Source organism: Phoxinus phoxinus, assembly GCF_949152265.1.
Source record: "Phoxinus phoxinus genome assembly, chromosome: 17".
In the NCBI taxonomy this organism is placed as follows: domain Eukaryota; kingdom Metazoa; phylum Chordata; class Actinopteri; order Cypriniformes; family Leuciscidae; genus Phoxinus; species Phoxinus phoxinus.
Genome location: NC_136892.1, coordinates 496,248 through 513,745, shown reverse-complemented (window position 1 = coordinate 513,745; position 17,498 = coordinate 496,248). Strand labels below are relative to the sequence as shown.

General features: G+C 44.3%; 1 protein-coding gene across 2 annotated transcripts in view; it reads right to left on the bottom strand.

Moving 5' to 3' along the window:
* ddx46 (DEAD (Asp-Glu-Ala-Asp) box polypeptide 46) overlaps positions 1 to 11,522 on the bottom strand; it is a 37,610-nt gene extending 26,088 nt beyond the window's left edge. Inside the window, exons 1-9 of one of the 2 annotated variants that reach the window (XM_079584991.1) lie at positions 11,374 to 11,522; positions 11,083 to 11,166; positions 7,524 to 7,709; positions 7,371 to 7,445; positions 5,988 to 6,069; positions 5,746 to 5,914; positions 3,430 to 3,629; positions 1,632 to 1,742; positions 653 to 818 (exon numbers count right to left, since the gene is read on the bottom strand). In XM_079584991.1, coding sequence (XP_079441117.1) covers positions 653 to 818; positions 1,632 to 1,742; positions 3,430 to 3,629; positions 5,746 to 5,914; positions 5,988 to 6,069; positions 7,371 to 7,445; positions 7,524 to 7,709; positions 11,083 to 11,099 — 1,006 coding nt within the window. In that variant the 5' untranslated portion in view covers positions 11,100 to 11,166; positions 11,374 to 11,522. Of the gene's footprint in view, positions 1 to 652; positions 819 to 1,631; positions 1,746 to 3,429; positions 3,630 to 5,745; positions 5,915 to 5,987; positions 6,070 to 7,370; positions 7,446 to 7,523; positions 7,710 to 11,082; positions 11,167 to 11,373 lie in introns of those variants that run through there. The other variant, XM_079584990.1, reaches the window with a different exon arrangement.
* Between the last annotated feature and the right edge of the window lie 5,976 nt (positions 11,523 to 17,498).

The following is a 17,498-nucleotide window of genomic DNA, read 5'->3' as shown; positions in this document are numbered from 1 at the left end:
GAGCAGAGTGTGTGTGTGTGGAGCAGAGTGTGTGTGTGTGGAGCAGAGTGTGTGTGTGTGGAGCAGAGTGTGTGTGTGTGGAGCAGAGTGTGTGTGTGTGTGTGGAGCAGTGTGTGTGTGTGTGTGTGTGTGTGTGTGTGTGTGTGTGTGTGGAGCAGAGTGTGTGTGTGTGTGGAGCAGAGTGTGTGTGTGTGTGGAGCAGAGTGTGTGTGTGTGTGGAGCAGAGTGTGTGTGTGTGTGTGGAGCAGAGTGTGTGTGTGTGTGTGGAGCAGAGTGTGTGTGTGTGTGTGGAGCAGAGTGTGTGTGTGTGTGTGGAGCAGAGTGTGTGTGTGTGTGTGGAGCAGAGTGTGTGAGTGTGGAGCAGAGTGTGTGAGTGTGGAGCAGAGTGTGTGTGTGTGGAGCAGAGTGTGTGTGTGTGGAGCAGAGTGTGTGTGTGTGGAGCAGAGTGTGTGTGTGTGGAGCAGAGAGAGTGTGTGTGTGTGGAGCAGAGAGTGTGTGTGTGTGTGGAGCAGAGAGTGTGTGTGTGTGTGTGTGTGTGTGTGTGTGTGTGTGTGTGTGTGTGTGTGTGTGTGTGTGTGTGTGTGTGTGTGTGTGTGTGTGTGTGTGTGTGTGTGTGTGTGTGTGTGTGTGTGTGTGTGTGTGTGTGTGAGACCTTCGGGGCTCATGCGGGCCAGCTCCGGCACTTCCACGTAGAAGTTCTTGCGGAACGGCTCATATTCGATCTTCTGATGATCGACCGGCTCCAGAACTTTCCTCTGTTTCGTCTGAAAGCCTGTGAGTGCCGTCTGCAAGTCCACGACCTCTTCCTCTGACGAATACTACACACACACACACACACGAAAATGAAAACTGGGAGGAGGGTATTCAGACTTCAATATTTCTCACATCATCAATTTATTCTCTATAGTTTAGAAAATGGTGAAAAATTATATCTGGAGTCTGAATAATGTGAGGTTTTGACTGTGTGGCAACTCGTCATGAAACGGCCATATGAACATGTAATGGTTTTGGTGAAATATGACATGCAGATTCTCTACAGCATCTCACCGAGTCTCAGTCAGTCTCAGCGAGTCTCAGTCAGTCTTATGCCGGGCGTACACCAAAGGATTTTCACAGTCCCAGACTAAAGACCGGCAGTCTTTAGGAATCTTACTGAAGTCTCGGCGCGCTCCCGTCGTCTCGATCGTTAAATGTGAGGGGATAATCTGCAGTCGGCGACCCGATTTATGCCAGTCTTTCTCTAGTCTTTCATATCAAACATGTTTGATATTATCGCAAGTCCTAGCGTAGTCATAGTGACGTAAAACAATCAACAACCAATAAATTTGTTCTCAGAAAACAGGCATCAGTCAATCTTTCAGTGAGTCTCAGTGAGTCTCAGTGAGTCTCAGTGAGTCTCAGTGAGTCTCAGTGAGTCTCAGTGAGTATCAGTCAGTCTCAGTCAGTCTCAGTCAGTCTCAGTGAGTCTCAGTGAGTCTCAGTGAGTCTCAGTGAGTCTCAGTCAGTCTCAGTCAGTCTCAGTCAGTCTCAGTCAGTCTCAGTCAGTATCAGTCAGTATCAGTCAGTATCAGTCAGTATCAGTGAGTCTCAGTCTCAGTCTCAGTGAGTCTCAGGCACAGATGTGGCTGTACCTCCATGGCGTCCTGGTCGTTCTCCATCAGCTCTCCCTTCTTCTTCTGGGTGTGCGGCATCTTCCTCGTCTTCATCACCGTCATCACTTTAGTCACAGACATGCCTCCTTTCTGCTGACACACAGCGCACATCATTAACACAGGGCTCGTACACACTCCGTCAAAGCAGATTACAGGACTTTCAAGGACTTTTCAAGCACTACTTTTTTGGTTTTCAAGGACTCCAATCAGAGATCTCACTTATCAAACAATATCTTTATTATCTTTCAAATTCTAAAAAGGTAAATAGATTTAAAACAAAAAACAAAACGCTGGAAATAAAGTGCAGCGGATGCAATGACTGCGGTGACTGCAACCACTGAGAGGACAAAGATCTCGCTTTCCTTGTTCAAACTGATTATTCTCCCATGAATATATGATTGAGCTGAAGAAAGAAAGCTGGATCATATACTCTGATATTTATATGAGCAATATCACACTCATAGCCATCAGACGGGCTGCAGGGTTAACAGTGAAAAGATTGTTTTTATCAGTAAAATTAAACACTACTTCCACATATCAGGGTTTCTGCAGGGTTTAGTCAGTCAAATGTAAGACTTAAGACCTTTTTATGACCATTATAATTTAAATGTATGACCTATTACACGAATTACGAAAAATAACTTTTATATTAGTCGATATAGATAATTATCACGATAAATGTCAAATCTTTATTTCTTTCAAGTTTAAAGGCATATTTTTGCTCCTAAGTGAAAGTTGTAGAGCGTTAATTGTGGTTTTAGACTAATGTTACCGGTACTCTTTATTGTCAGAACATATCATGACAAACACTTGCCAAACAGGGGAACATTTCACAAATCTGAGGTAGAACATTCAAACATTTGACATTAGGTCGTTAATAAAATAAATATCTTTATTGGAAAACTAATTTCTTAGTTTCTGCATGTGCTAATGGGGGTCAAGTCTTGAAACAGGTTTGTGTTGACTGATATCTTCATGAAATGTACGAAAAACAGTAGCCTAAATGCATTATTAAATACTGTAAATATATTCCATTAGTCCTTTAATACATTGTCTACAATAATAATATAATACAATTCAATATGTATATCCCACATGGTGCAGTTATAGTAAATCCATGGTGCATGATGGGAATGTGTAGACGGAAAAGCTTCAGACTGTATCGCTGCGCTCAGTGTTTCTCCTGTTCGTCAGCGCCGCTTCATCTGCCTTTAAACTGGTTTAAATCACTGAGACGTGTTCTTCGCTGAATTCAAGCGCTTCTCACTGGATCTCGTGACCGAGAGCGATCAGAGTAAACGCATCAGCTCTAGTGAGCTCGCGCTGCGCTGCCGTTTGGACTTTGAGCCGAGCGGATAAACGGTCTGTGTGGCGCGCGAGTCAAATTAGTTTTTTCGTTCCGCTTTTGGCGCATTTAACATTATGCCGCCAGCGCATTTTCGGGGGGAAAAGGCAAGGATAGAACCAATGAATGAACGAACATATCAATTTAAGACGTGGCTAAATGTAATTTATGACCTTGTACGGAAAATCCGGACGTTTTTATGACTTTTTATGGCCTAAAATTCTTATTATTAAATTTAAGACATTTTATGACTTTTTATGACTCCGCGGACACCCTGACATATATCGTCTTTCAGTAATTCAGCGCTTTAAGCTCCTCATCATCAATACGGCTGCTTTCAGGGTTTACCCGTACTGAGCCTCACGCCACGCTCGTGTGGAGCATCTTCTACTCTGATGAGCCACACACGGCAGGTTAACCCACTGGAAGTACCTTGTCGTTTCCTCCCTTCATGGTGCCCATGTTGAACTTCTTGACCTCCTCCTTGACCTCCTCCATGTAGGCGTCGAGCGGGTCGAGCTCCTCCCCGGCCTCCTCCTCCATCACCTCCTCCAGCTCGACGGCGGGCTCCTTCTCCGGCTCCTCCTCGTCCGGGTCCGGCTCCACCGGGGCCTGAGTCTCCTCGTCATCATCTGAACACACACACACACACACACACACACACACACACACACACACACACACACACAGCGTTTACATGCACAGCTTCTTGCTTCAATCAGACTTAATTCCCAGTGATGAATCTGAGTGTAGAGTTGAACATGAACACTGAACATGAACACTTAATACTCCTGTTGAAAACTACAACCAATGACATCATTGAATCAGTCTCCCTACACTCAAAATACTCAAATATCACACATTATATATATATATATAGTTGTATACGGCCAGTACGTTTGTCTGTAGGTCTAGGCAATTTATATTCACAATACTTAAATATAATTAATATTATTTTATTGCATTTGTATTAGTTGTTGTTGAAGAGTAAAAATCGACGCAAGTTTACAACCGCCAAGTCTGTCGGACTAAAGGGAAAACAAATCAAAAATTGGGTCGGTCGGGTTACGGCACACAAGAACATGTGTGAGGATGGCCTGAGCGAGTGTGTGTAGCGGTGTGTGAGGATGGCCTGAGCGAGTGTGTGTAGCGGTGTGTGAGGATGGCCTGAGCGAGTGTGTGTAGCGGTGTGTGAGGATGGCCTGAGCGAGTGTGTGAGTAGCGGTGTGTGTGTGTGTGTGTGTGAGTAGCGGTGTGTGTGTGTAGCGGTGTGTGTGTGTAGCGGTGTGTGTGTGTGTAGCGGTGTGTGTGTGTAGCGGTGTGTGTGTGTAGCGGTGTGTGTGTGTAGCGGTGTGTGTGTGTAGCGGTGTGTGTGTGTGTAGCGGTGTGTGTGTGTGTAGCGGTGTGTGTGAGTAGCGGTGTGTGTGAGTAGCGGTGTGTGTGAGTAGCGGTGTGTGAGGATGGCCTGAGCGAGTGTGTGTAGCGGTGTGTGAGGATGGCCTGAGCGAGTGTGTGTAGCGGTGTGTGAGGATGGCCTGAGCGAGTGTGTGTAGCGGTGTGTGAGGATGGCCTGAGCGAGTGTGTGAGTAGCGGTGTGTGTGTGTGTGTGTGAGTAGCGGTGTGTGTGTGTAGCGGTGTGTGTGTGTAGCGGTGTGTGTGTGTGTAGCGGTGTGTGTGTGTAGCGGTGTGTGTGTGTAGCGGTGTGTGTGTGTAGCGGTGTGTGTGTGTAGCGGTGTGTGTGTGTGTAGCGGTGTGTGTGAGTAGCGGTGTGTGTGAGTAGCGGTGTGTGTGAGTAGCGGTGTGTGAGGATGGCCTGAGCGAGTATGTGTAGCGGTGTGTGTGTGTAGCGCGGTGTGTGTGTGTAGCAGTGTGTGTAGCGGTGTGTGAGTAGCGGTGTGTGTGTAGCGGTGTGTGAGTAGCGGTGTGTGAGTAGCGGTGTGTGTGTGTGTGTGAGTAGCGGTGTGTGTGTGAGTAGCTGTGTGTGTGTGTGTGTGTGTAGCGGTGTGTGTGTGAGTAGCGGTGTGTGAATAGCTGTGTGTTTGTGTGTGTGTGTAGCGGTGTGTGTGTGAGTAGCGGTGTGTGTGTGTAGCGGTGTGGGTGTGTAGCGGTGTGTGTGTGTAGCGGTGTGTGTGTGTAGCGGTGTGTGTGAGTAGCGGTGTGTGAGTAGTGGTGTGTGAGTAGCGGTGTGTGTGTAGCGGTGTGTGAGTAGCGGTGTGTGTGAGTAGCGGTGTGTGAGTAGCGGTGTGTGTGTAGCGGTGTGTGTGTGAGTAGCGGTGTGTGAATAGCTGTGTGTTTGTGTGTGTGTGTAGCGGTGTGTGTGTGAGTAGCGGTGTGTGTGTGTAGCGGTGTGGGTGTGTAGCGGTGTGTGTGTGTAGCGGTGTGTGTGAGTAGCGGTGTGTGAGTAGTGGTGTGTGAGTAGCGGTGTGTGTGTAGCGGTGTGTGACTAGCGGTGTGAGTAGCGGCGTGTGAGTAGCGGCGTGTGTGTAGCGGTGTGTGAGTAGCGGTGTGTTTAGCGGTGTGTGAGTAGCGGTGTGTGAGTAGCGGTGTGTGTGTGTAGCGGTGTGTGTGTGTAGCGGTGTGTGTGTAGCGGTGTGTGCGTGTAGCGGTGTGTGTGTGTAGCGGTGTGTGTGTAGCGGTGTGTGAGTAGCGGTGTGTGTGTAGTGGTGTGTGAGTAGCGGTGTGTGAGTAGCGGTGTGTGTAGCGGTGTGTGTAGCGGTGTGTGTGTAGCGGTGTGTGAGGGCCACTGACCGTCATCATCCTCCAGGCTCCACTTCTTGCCCTGCTTCATCTCCTCCAGCTCCTTCTTGATCTCGCCGATGTTCTCCATGGCCTTCTTCCTCTGCTCCTCCCTCCACTTCTCCACGCGCTCCTTCCTCTTCCTCATCTCCTCCTCCAGCGTGTTCTGGTCGAAGTCTTGCTGCGGAGTCATGGCGTTAGAGCGCACTGAGGCACACACTGATCTGGGATCATTAGAAGTGGACAGCACTCACGTCTTCAGGCTTCTCCTCCTCCTTCTCCTCCTTGATCTTCTTCTTGTCAGCGCACTGATCTCCATTCTCCGGCTTCTCCTTGCTGGAACATCAGCATCATTAGACTCTAGCTAGCGTTAGCATTAGCGCTTCAAGAGCTTCGACAAGACAAACCACGGTCACAGAAGCCGTTACACACATTTCTCATACTTTAATGACAAAGCTGCTTATCTTCAAAACTATTCTAGCCGCACATCCTCACACCGGTCACCACACCTAGAGATGGGCACGTTAGCCTGACAGCTGGCTGGAGCCGGAGCGGAGTGATCACAGAACGCTTAGTGCAGAGAGGAGCGTGCTTGTGCTCCACTCCAGGCTACACCACATCCCCTCAGCAGGGTGAATACACCTCGCCTCTCCTTAATGACCTACTCAAACTCAAATTAAGACACTTATTACACTATTTGAGAAATGTAAGCATATTTTCAGCCTTAAAATTATTAAAAGTGAATTTGAGAGATAAGAACAGGATACTGACGGAAATCCATCATAGACTCTCTGCAATTAACGGAAATCCGTTGTAGCGACGAAGAACTTTAATCCCTGTGTGTGTGTGTGTGTGAGAGAGAGAGGCTGACCTCCTCCCTTGTGTGTGTGTGTGAGAGAGAGAGAGGCTGACCTCCTCCCGTGTGTGTGTGTGTGTGTGTGTGTGTGTGTGTGTGTGTGTGTGTGTGTGAGAGAGAGAGAGAGGCTGACCTCCTCCCTTGTGTGTGTGTGTGTGTGTGTGTGTGTGTGTGTGTGTGTGTGTGTGTGTGTGTGTGTGTGTGTGTGTGAGAGAGAGGCTGACCTCCTCCCTTGTGTGTGTGTGAGAGAGAGAGAGAGGCTGACCTCCTCCCGTGTGTGTGTGTGTGTGTGTGTGTGTGTGTGTGTGTGTGTGTGTGTGTGTGTGTGTGAGAGAGAGGCTGACCTCCTCCCTTGTGTGTGTGTGAGAGAGAGAGAGAGGCTGACCTCCTCCCGTGTGTGTGTGTGTGTGTGTGTGTGTGTGTGTGTGTGTGTGTGTGTGTGTGTGTGTGTGTGTGTGAGAGAGAGGCTGACCTCCTCCCTTGTGTGTGTGTGAGAGAGAGAGAGAGGCTGACCTCCTCCCGTGTGTGTGTGTGTGTGTGTGTGTGTGAGAGAGAGTGTGAGTGTGTGTGTGTGAGAGAGAGAGAGAGGCTGACCTCCTCCCGTGTGTGTGTGTGTGTGTGTGTGTGTGTGTGAGAGAGAGAGGCTGACCTCCTCCCTTGTGTGTGTGTGAGAGAGAGAGAGAGGCTGACCTCCTCCCGTGTGTGTGTGTGTGTGTGTGTGTGTGTGTGTGTGTGTGTGTGTGTGTGTGTGTGTGTGTGTGTGTGTTTGTGTGTGGCTGACCTCCTCCCTCTGCTCCTGCTCTTGCTCCTCCTGCGCTCTCGGCTAGTGCGTCTCCTGTCCCGACTCCTGGAGCGCCTGTGGAGAGACGTGACAGGGCCGTGAGCACATGACAGCAGTGTGTGAGTGTGTGTGTGTGTGTGTGTGTGTCCTGACCTCGGCCTCTTGCGGTCTCTGGAGCGTGACCTCCTTCTCTCTCTGCTGCGAGTGCGTTCTCTCCTGCTGCGCTCGCGGGCTCGTGACCCGGCCGGATCCTCTTTCTTCGAGCGCTTGGAGTCGGGCGAGCGGCTCTTAGACCTGCTGGTGGACCTGGCCCTCGAGCTGGAGCGCTTCCGGTAGTGCCTGAGGCAGAGACGGGCCAGACACGGCGAGACAACTTTATCGACTAAAGAGTAGCGAGTGAGTAGCGAGAGAGTAGAGAGTGAGTAGCGAGAGAGTAGAGAGTGAGTAGCGAGAGAGTAGAGAGTGAGTAGAGAGTGAGTAGAGTGTGAAGCGAGTGAGTAGTAAGTGTGTAGAGAGTGTGTAGCGAGTGAGTAGCGAGTGAGCAGAGAGTGTGTAGTGAGTGAGTAGCGAGTGAGTAGAGAGTGTGTAGCTAGTGAGTAGAGAGCGAGTAGCGAGTGAGTAGCGAGTGTGAAGTGAGTGAGTAGAGAGTGAGTAGCGAGAGTAGAGAGTGAGTAGCGAGAGAGTAGAGAGTGTGTAGCGAGTGAGTAGCGAGTGAGCAGAGAGTGAGTAGCGAGAGAGTAGAGAGTGAGTAGCGAGAGAGTAGAGAGTGAGTAGCGAGTGAGTAGAGAGTGTGTAGCGAGTGAGTAGAGAGCGAGTAGCGAGTGAGTAGCGAGTGTGAAGTGAGTGAGTAGAGAGTGAGTAGCGAGAGTAGAGAGTGAGTAGAGAGAGTGTAGAGTGTGTAGCGAGTGAGTAGAGAGTGAGTAGAGAGTGAGTAGCGAGTGAGCAGAGAGTGAGTAGCGAGAGAGTAGAGAGTGAGTAGCGAGTGAGTAGAGAGTGTGTAGCGAGTGAGTAGAGAGCGAGTAGCGAGTGAGTAGCGAGTGTGAAGTGAGTGAGTAGAGAGTGAGTAGCGAGAGTAGAGAGTGAGTAGCGAGAGAGTAGAGAGTGTGTAGCGAGTGAGTAGCGAGTGAGCAGAGAGTGAGTAGCGAGAGAGTAGAGAGTGAGTAGCGAGAGAGTATCGAGAGAGTAGAGAGTGAGTATCGACTAAAGAGTAGCGAGTGAGTAGCGAGAGTAGAGAGTGAGTAGCGAGAGAGTAGAGAGTGTGAAGCGAGTGAGTAGTAAGTGTGTAGAGAGTGTGTAGCGAGTGAGTAGAGAGTGTGTAGCGAGTGAGTAGAGAGTGTGTAGCTAGTGAGTAGCGAGTGAGTAGAGAGTGTGTAGCGAGTGAGTAGAGAGCGAGTAGCGAGTGAGAGAATAGCGAGTGTGAAGTGAGTGAGTAGCGAGAGAATAGCGAGTGAGTAGAGAGTGTGAAGTGAGTGAGTAGAGAGTGAGTAGCGAGTGAGTAGAGAGAGTGTAGAGTGTGTAGCGAGTGAGTAGAGAGTGAGTAGAGAGTGAGTAGCGAGAGAGTAGAGAGTGAGTAGAGTGTAGAGAGAGTGTAGAGTGTGAGTAGAGAGAGTGTAGAGTGTGTAGAGTGAGTAGCGAGTGAGTAGAGAGTGTGTAGCGAGTGAGTAGAGAGTGTGTAGAGAGTGTGTAGCGAGTGAGTAGAGAGTGTGTAGCGAGTGAGTAGAGAGCGAGTAGCGAGTGAGTAGCGAGTGTGAAGTGAGTGAGTAGAGAGTGAGTAGCGAGAGTAGAGAGTGAGTAGCGAGAGAGTAGAGAGTGTGTAGCGAGTGAGTAGAGAGTGTGTAGCGAGTGAGTAGAGAGCGAGTAGCGAGTGAGTAGCGAGTGTGAAGTGAGTGAGTAGAGAGTGAGTAGCGAGTGAGTAGCGAGAGAGTAGAGAGTGTGTAGCGAGTGAGTAGCGAGTGAGCAGAGAGTGTGTAGCGAGTGAGTAGCGAGTGAGTAGAGAGTGTGTAGCTAGTGAGTAGCGAGTGAGCAGAGAGTGTGTAGCGAGTGAGTAGAGAGCGAGTAGCGAGTGAGTAGCGAGTGTGAAGTGAGTGAGTAGAGAGTGAGTAGCGAGAGTAGAGAGTGAGTAGCGAGAGAGTAGAGAGTGTGAAGCGAGTGAGTAGAGAGTGTGTAGAGAGTGTGTAGCGAGTGAGTAGAGAGTGTGTAGAGAGTGTGGGAGACAGAGACATCTGGGAATAATATACCGCTGGATGGAGCGATTGACCAATCAGATTAATAACTCGCGTCTACAGATTAATATCTCGCGTCTACAGATTAATATCTCGCGTCTACAGATTAATAACTCGCGTCTACAGATTAATAACTCGCGTCTACAGATTAATAACTCGCGTCTACAGATTAATAACTCGCGTCTACAGATTAATAACTCGCGTCTACAGATTAATAACTCGCGTCTACAGATTAATAACTCGCGTCTACAGATTAATAACTCGCGTCTACAGATTAATAACTCCAGAGGTGCTTCTGATGCGTGTGCACTGTATTATTTACTGTTCTTCAATAGCCAGTTTAATGTGCATTTAAAGAAATCCGTCAAACTTTTATGACGGCCACTATTTCAATGTTTGCATTAAAAAAATAAATAAGTAAATTGGAGTTGAAACATAATTATGTAATTATAAAGTTAGTAATAAACTTTTATTATTATGCAAACTTCCTTAAGCTTACGTTAACCTTCACTGTTATAATGTTCACAAACTGACTGAGTTTACAGCAGAAAATGTGCCATTACTGTACCTCATATATATATATATATATATATATACATATATTTACATTTATGCATTTGGTAGAAGCTTTTATCCAAATATATATTCATATATACACAAATTAATGGATCGCAGTTAGAATTGAATCACGAGCTTGTGAATCGAAATCATGAAATGTGAGACAATGTCCAGATAAATCATTTATAATAAACATGGCAAAATTCTATTAAAAAAATAATTGTCTAATGATTTCATGGTGACTTTAAACAGTTTTGTTTTGTGTTTCAACTGAAAACGATAGAACTTATGTTTGATTATACTGGCTCCACATCATATACACAAAGTTAAAAAGACTGGGAAAAAAACTATATTTAATATTATAAAATAATAATATATTATTAAATAATAACAACTATTATTATTAATTATTATTATTTACAACAGAGGTCAACATATATCTGTAAATTAGACATAATAGTAAAATTTGTAAGGTAATTTTATGGAAGCTGACTGCGTTGTTATGACGCAATGAATTAAACTGAATTTAATTGTGATGTAAACAACATAATGGCGCTAATACAGCAGAGCTATTCACACACACACACACACACACACACACACACACACACACACACACACACACACACACACACACACACACACACACACACACACACGAGCTCCTCTGCGTGGCCTCGAGCAAACCGCTCATTGCAAACATTAGTGAGGGAGTCAGTTAGTGAGTGAGTGAGTGAGTTAGTTTAGTTAGTGGTGTAGAACTGAGCAGCTCAAACGTAGAGTTCACGTCGTATAATTATGATTGTTTCATTCGCAGCGCAGCGGTATTAATAACACCTTCATAATAAACGCTTGTAATTCACACTGGAAATATTACTAAAAGAGTTAAACGTGAAAATCAAATGAAATTGAATAAACATGAAAAGATTTACCGTGACTCTCGTCCCATGATGTCGCTTCAGTGAGTGCAAACACACAAACACTTCCGGCTGCATGATGACCACTTCCGCTCTTCACTTTTATTAAAGGGACAGATTCCAGTTCGTCCAAAAATTAACATTCGATCCAGAAACGATGACAAAACTATTCCTTTTATGAATTTATTTAAATTAGAGACTTTATACCGCAAACAGAAAATACAAATTAAACCAATAATAAAATATTTAAGTAAATAAAAACCATTATTGGGAATAAGTCACCAAAAAATTACACTCAAATCTTACCAGATGAACCATTACCGAGTATCTTCTGCTGGAACACTGTGTGTGTGTGTGTGTGTGTGTGTGTGTGTGTGTCATGTTGTTTTCGTGATTTGGTAAAAATCGGTAAGAATCCCCTGCTGTCGCTCAAACACTGATGACGTCAGAGTGTCACGTGTTCGGACGCGTTTGTGTTTTCCTTCCATCACAAATCTTCTCATAAGGAATATCACTTAATTAATCTGCTACTTATTTTAGCCATATTTAGCATTTATAAATGTACATTTGGAGGAAATAAGCCTTTGTTTTTCAAGTGTTGTGTTTAAAAATAAGAAAGCTGCAGTTAGATTTTCACTTTTTTTATTTAACTTTTAAGTTGGTCACTGTTTCTTTATATATTTGTATTTTTTTGTTTTGTTTACTCAGTGTACCGCCTTGACCATAGTTGTAATTCTTAAAAAAAAAAAAAAAAAAAAAAAAAAAAAAATCAGTTTTGCGACTCGATTCGTTGTTCAGAAATACACAATTACAATAAAATACAGCAAATAAAATAAACTAAGATGAAGACAGCATTCAGATGTTCCCTGTGCCGTTATCACTTCATCTGAACGTAAACTTCTTAAAGGGACAGGTCTTCTTTGCCCACTTTCCTCTGATACACAGTTCAACATAATAGCAGTGGGTCTCATTCATGAAACACGAGCAGAACGAATTCTTGTGTAAATCGTGTGTAAAGTGGTTCTGGCGTAAATTTTCGGATTCATTAAAATGTTCGTATTTTCCAAATGTTAGTTGGTACGAAAGAAATCTACACCTGCTCCCAACCACGCGTAAATATGCGTTTAACTTCCGAACGTTTTTCTCATGAATAAGGCTGCATTTTAATTCACCTTAATCGGGGACATATTTACACAGCATTTTGAAAAAATAGCTATTATATTAATTACATATGTTTTTTCTTTTTACTTTTATTATAAGAGCCAGTAATAGCATCTGCAAACGGAACACTTTAATCACATAATTAATTGCTCAATACGGCTCGGCTATATTTTTTCGAAGTGAACTAATTCGTTTTTTGCAGTCGTGCTTCATGTCGAACCATTTTCTCTTCACTTCTGGGACTGTTCGATTAACAGATGAAACTCCAGTAACTGCGTCTGTAATATCTGCCAAGCTTGCTTTTTTTTAGGACCTGATACGCCACTATGTACGCTTGAAATAACAGGCGCTGTAGGCTTTTAGTGCATGCGCGCGTCGGCGGGTGTAACGTTATTGCGCTCAGAAAAGCGCCCGTTAGAACAGCGCATCAGCAGCGAATGACATGTTTAACCGGCAAGGCTTTAAAGCACATGCAAATAATTAATTTTTATAAACTACAGTGTCCCGTTCCTCTGCATTTCATGTGAATATACGTCGCGCTGTACAGTTGAGACGGAGGCGCCAGAACTGCAAACTGATAGAATGCACGATCCTACGATATTTATTCAAAAGCAGATCGTGGAGACATTTTAATCATAATATTTGACATAATATTTGACGGTGCCCAGGGCCCCTTAGATGTCCTGGGCCCCTGGGCAATTGCCCAATGGTTAATCCGGCCCTGTTATGTGGCGTTTTGAATGAACTTCTGATAATAAAATATTATCTGATAATGAGAAATTTTTATTTTTCATTCGCTTTTAAGAAGACATGTTGAAATCCTTCGTTTGGTGTCATAGTATGATGCCCATATATAGTTGTCAGTCGGATTTAATGGGCGGGATTTATGGTAATTGAGAATGAGCGTGAACGCGCGTCCCATTTACGACAGATTGGAATTCATAACACACACACACACGTTTCACTATCACATCTGACGTTTACGAAGTATTTGTGAATCAGGAGAAGAATTTTCGGGAAGGTCTCTTTACGCGCAGATCACTCACATATTTACTCGTATATTTACGAATGTTTTATGAATGAGGCCCATGTGTTTAAAAAAGTGAGTAAAGCTCAAAATCCTTATAATAACTTTTATTTAAATACACACAAATGCCTTGGGAGCACGGCACATTCTATTCGAAAACAATACAGAAAGAAAAAAGTATAAAATCTGTTATTACTTTATAGAAAGGGAGGAAAAAGGAATATTAGGTTCTGTTCATATAAATAGCAGTGTCTGCAACTCTCCGCTCAACCAAACTCTAGTCAGGCCAATCACATCGTGTGTAGAGTCGGGGGCGGGCCTAATGCCGGCAGAGTTGCGGCGGTTCCGCGACAGCCGTCGGGCTCCATTACCATAACATGTGTTGGCTTACAGGAAACTTCCCCACCACACCCCATACGCGGAACACCATGGACTGACTCCCGTCACTCGGACTGCGCCTCCTTCTCCGGTGCTCCGGTCGGTTGTAGCGCTAGCGCTATCCTATAGCGTGCCGAGGGAATCTGAAAGACAAGCGTTATCCCGCCCCTCGGATTGAGCCCTGCCAATGGTGAGATCCCAGACCCAACATCTTGATGTGGGTCCAGCTTGTCCGGCTAGGTGTTTCCTCCAAAGACTTTTGAAGTCACCCCACTAGTGTTCTGTTGGGTTAAGGTCCGGGATCGGGCTGGCCACTCCGTAACGTCCATCTTGTTGCTCTGGAACCAAGATGCTGCTTGCTTATGGTGTGTTTGGGTCGGTGTCTTGTTGAAACACCCATTTCCTCTTCGGCATAAGGCAACATGACCTCTTTAAGTATGTTGATGCACTCAAACTGATCTGGGGTGTGTGATGAATAAGCCCAACACTAAACATCCCCATATCATGGAGAGATAAACTGGTCTATGAGACAAAGGACCTTGCTGGAAGTTAAAGGGATACTCCTCTTTTTTTGTAAATAGGCTCATTCTCCAGCTCCCCCAGAGTTAAACAGTTTTACCGTTTTCGAATCCATTCAGCCGAACTCCGGGTCTGACGGCACCACTTGTAGCATAGCTTAGCATAGATCATTGATTCTGATGAGTCCAGTAGCATTTCTTTCAAAATGACCAACGAGTTTCAATATTTTTCCTATTTAAAGCTTGACTCTTCTGTAGTTTAAACCGTAGCGTGTACTAAGATCGACGGAAAATGAAAAGTTGTGATTTTCCAAGCCTATATGGCAGGAGCTACTCTCATCCCGGCGTAAGAATCCAGGAACTGTGCGGCCGTGCCATGGGCAGCAGCGTAATGATATGACGAAGCACTTGCCGTCAACAAACCAACGTGACGAAGAGTTAAGCTTATAGGAAAAATATTGAAACTCGTTGGTCATTTTGAAAGAAATGCTACTGGACTCATCAGAATCAAGGATCTATGCTAAGCTATGCTACAACTGGTACCGTCAGAACCAGAGTTCGGCTGAATGGATTAGAAAACGGTAAAACTGTTTAACTCTGGGGGAGCTGGAGAAGGAGCCTATTTACAAAAAAAAGTGGAGTATCCCTTTAATATCTGACTTCGCCCATACAGTCTCACTCCCTCTCACGCCTAAAGACTCACACAAGAATATATATGTGCTTTAATGTGAATGATTATTATGTTTAGTATCATTTAAAATGTCTCAGAGTGAGTGGTACAAATGTCTCATTTCCAACTTAGTTAAACAAAAAGAAATCAGGTTTTGAGAAGTTTAGAGAAACTGGCACACAAAGGAAGGTTGTCTCTGGGCTAATGGTCTCCTACCCCCAAAAGGTGTTAGCTCTGACTGTAAATCCCCATTGTTAACATGTGAACGAGGTCTTGGCTATTTACTGGAGTGCGGCAGAGGAATCGGTATGGAAGTAAAATAATGCCAAATGTTTTTGAAATAAAAAGCCTGTTGAATTGCACTACTTGGAAAAAAAACATGCATTGCATTAACCATGCTTGTATTTTAATGCATTGTATTTTTAGGGCTTGCATTTTTATGGGCTGAAATTCAACATGGTTGTATATTTAAGCTGTGAATATTTCAATTCAAAACATTTCTAACACATTTTCATTAATAAAAATTCAAAAATCCATATTCACCTTTCATATTTCACTTCCAAAATATTCAAACTGTTTAAAAATACAACCTATAATATTCAACAGGCAATTTTCGGTCCATTTTATTTCACTTTACAAATTCGCTTTCACAAATTCAGTGGTTCAAATTCGACAGTAAATTCAACATTGACATCCAGGAACTGCAGGAAAAGCAGTAGATTACCAGTAAAATTACATTAGCAGTATGTAATTTTAGAGACGGTCCCTAAATGCGGGAACGTCCAACGTCAAGCCAACTTTATAACCAGTATATCACTGGGAAACGCTCAGCGTGAAACTTTGCGTGTTAAGTTCATATTCTGAGTCTGCTTGCCTGTAGCCATATAGTACAGCCTTCTCAATAAGCTGTGAGTTTGGTCTTTTATATCACTGTATTAGTCCATTAAGATAAGCGTTTTATATGTCCAACAATCCTGAATTATTGAGGGAAACCCCAGTACTGCAGCACATCACCGTGATATAAAGTTAAGGCAACTAAACAACCAAGAGAAATATATGTCTACCTCAAATGTAACATTTGTTCTGTACATCAGCATCGGGGGAATAACGTTATAATCTCGCTCACGGTAGAGAAAGATGCATGTAGACTACACAGTGAAGGCACTGAATTAGACATAAAAACTTCCCTCATAATAATCACAAATAGACGTACATTTCTATAAATCAGTGTTTATGAATCAATGAATGGCTTGCTCAAGTTGCTCCAACTGTTGCTCTGGTCTTCGTCAACAACACGCGCTTGCACCCCCTGCTGGTGAGGTTGATTAACAGCAGATGGAGATTATGCTCGGTAATCTACTGCTTTTCCTGCAGTTCCTGGATGTCAATGTTGAATTTACTGTCGAATTTGAACCACCGAATTTGTGAAAGCGAATTTGTAAAGTGAAATAAAATGGACCGAAAATTGCCTGTTGAATATTATAGGTTGTATTTTTAAACAGTTTGAATATTTTGGAAGTGAAATATGAAAGGTGAATATGGATTTTTGAATTTTTATTAATGAAAATGTGTTAGAAATGTTTTGAATTGAAATATTCACAGCTTAAATATACAACCATGTTGAATTTCAGCCCATAAAAATGCAAGCCCTAAAAATACAATGCATTAAAATACAAGCATGGTTAATGCAATGCATGTTTTTTTTCCAAGTAGTGCAATTCAACAGGCTTTTTATTTAAAAAACATTTGGCATTATTTTACTTCCATAAATCGGGGCTTTCTGTATCCAGACTGGGAGTGACCGAGACTTACAGCCTCATGTATTTATTCAGGTTGCGTTCGCATCTCTTCTCTTTACTCATGTTTTGTATTGATTATCTTTGAATTGATTATACAATTGACCTGATACCTGACATAATAAATTGTTTACATTTAATTATTCAAACTGATTTTGACCTTGTTCATTTAATAGTTTAAAAGTAATAGTCAACTTCGCTCACTTTTAGTGATGCATAGATATTATCAAATCTTTAATTCATGGAGTCAGATTAAAACGGGATAATTGCATATGTGAATGTGTCTTATTTAACCCAAAATTGGACCAATATAGCGCGGCTTACAAATTGGTGACCCTGACGTGATGTCGCAACCGATGGATTCCGCGAGCAACGTCCTTTCCAGAATAGTATTGGGATTTTAAAATCAATAAAAAGTTTTGAACATCTTCTCTTTCTTCCGCCGCTGTGGTAAGTTCAACTTTTTCTGGCCTTTTGCCCTGTTGTGGGGGAACGGGACGGGAAGGCTGATGGTCGGTCGGCTCTGGTGATAAGGTCGAGATGCCGCTTTCTATGGAGGAAGACCTCGAATGCTTCTCCTTCTTCTTTCCGCAGGTCACATTGCTGACGCATCACTGTAACCATTGCGCCGAACATGGCCTTTGGATCAATCGGGGCATCCCAAAACTCCACTTTCTCTTTGGCAGAGAGTCCTGACAGGCCCAGCCACAGCGGTCTCTCCCACGACAGCGAAGCCCATCCTCCGTCCACAACTGCTCCGAGAGATGTATGCAGGTTTAAATCTGCGTTGACGCATATTATATTAGATATTCGATTAGATCCATCTGAACAGGGGAGGGTGAACTCTTATCCTGTGCACTCAGCGGACAGGACTGATTCGG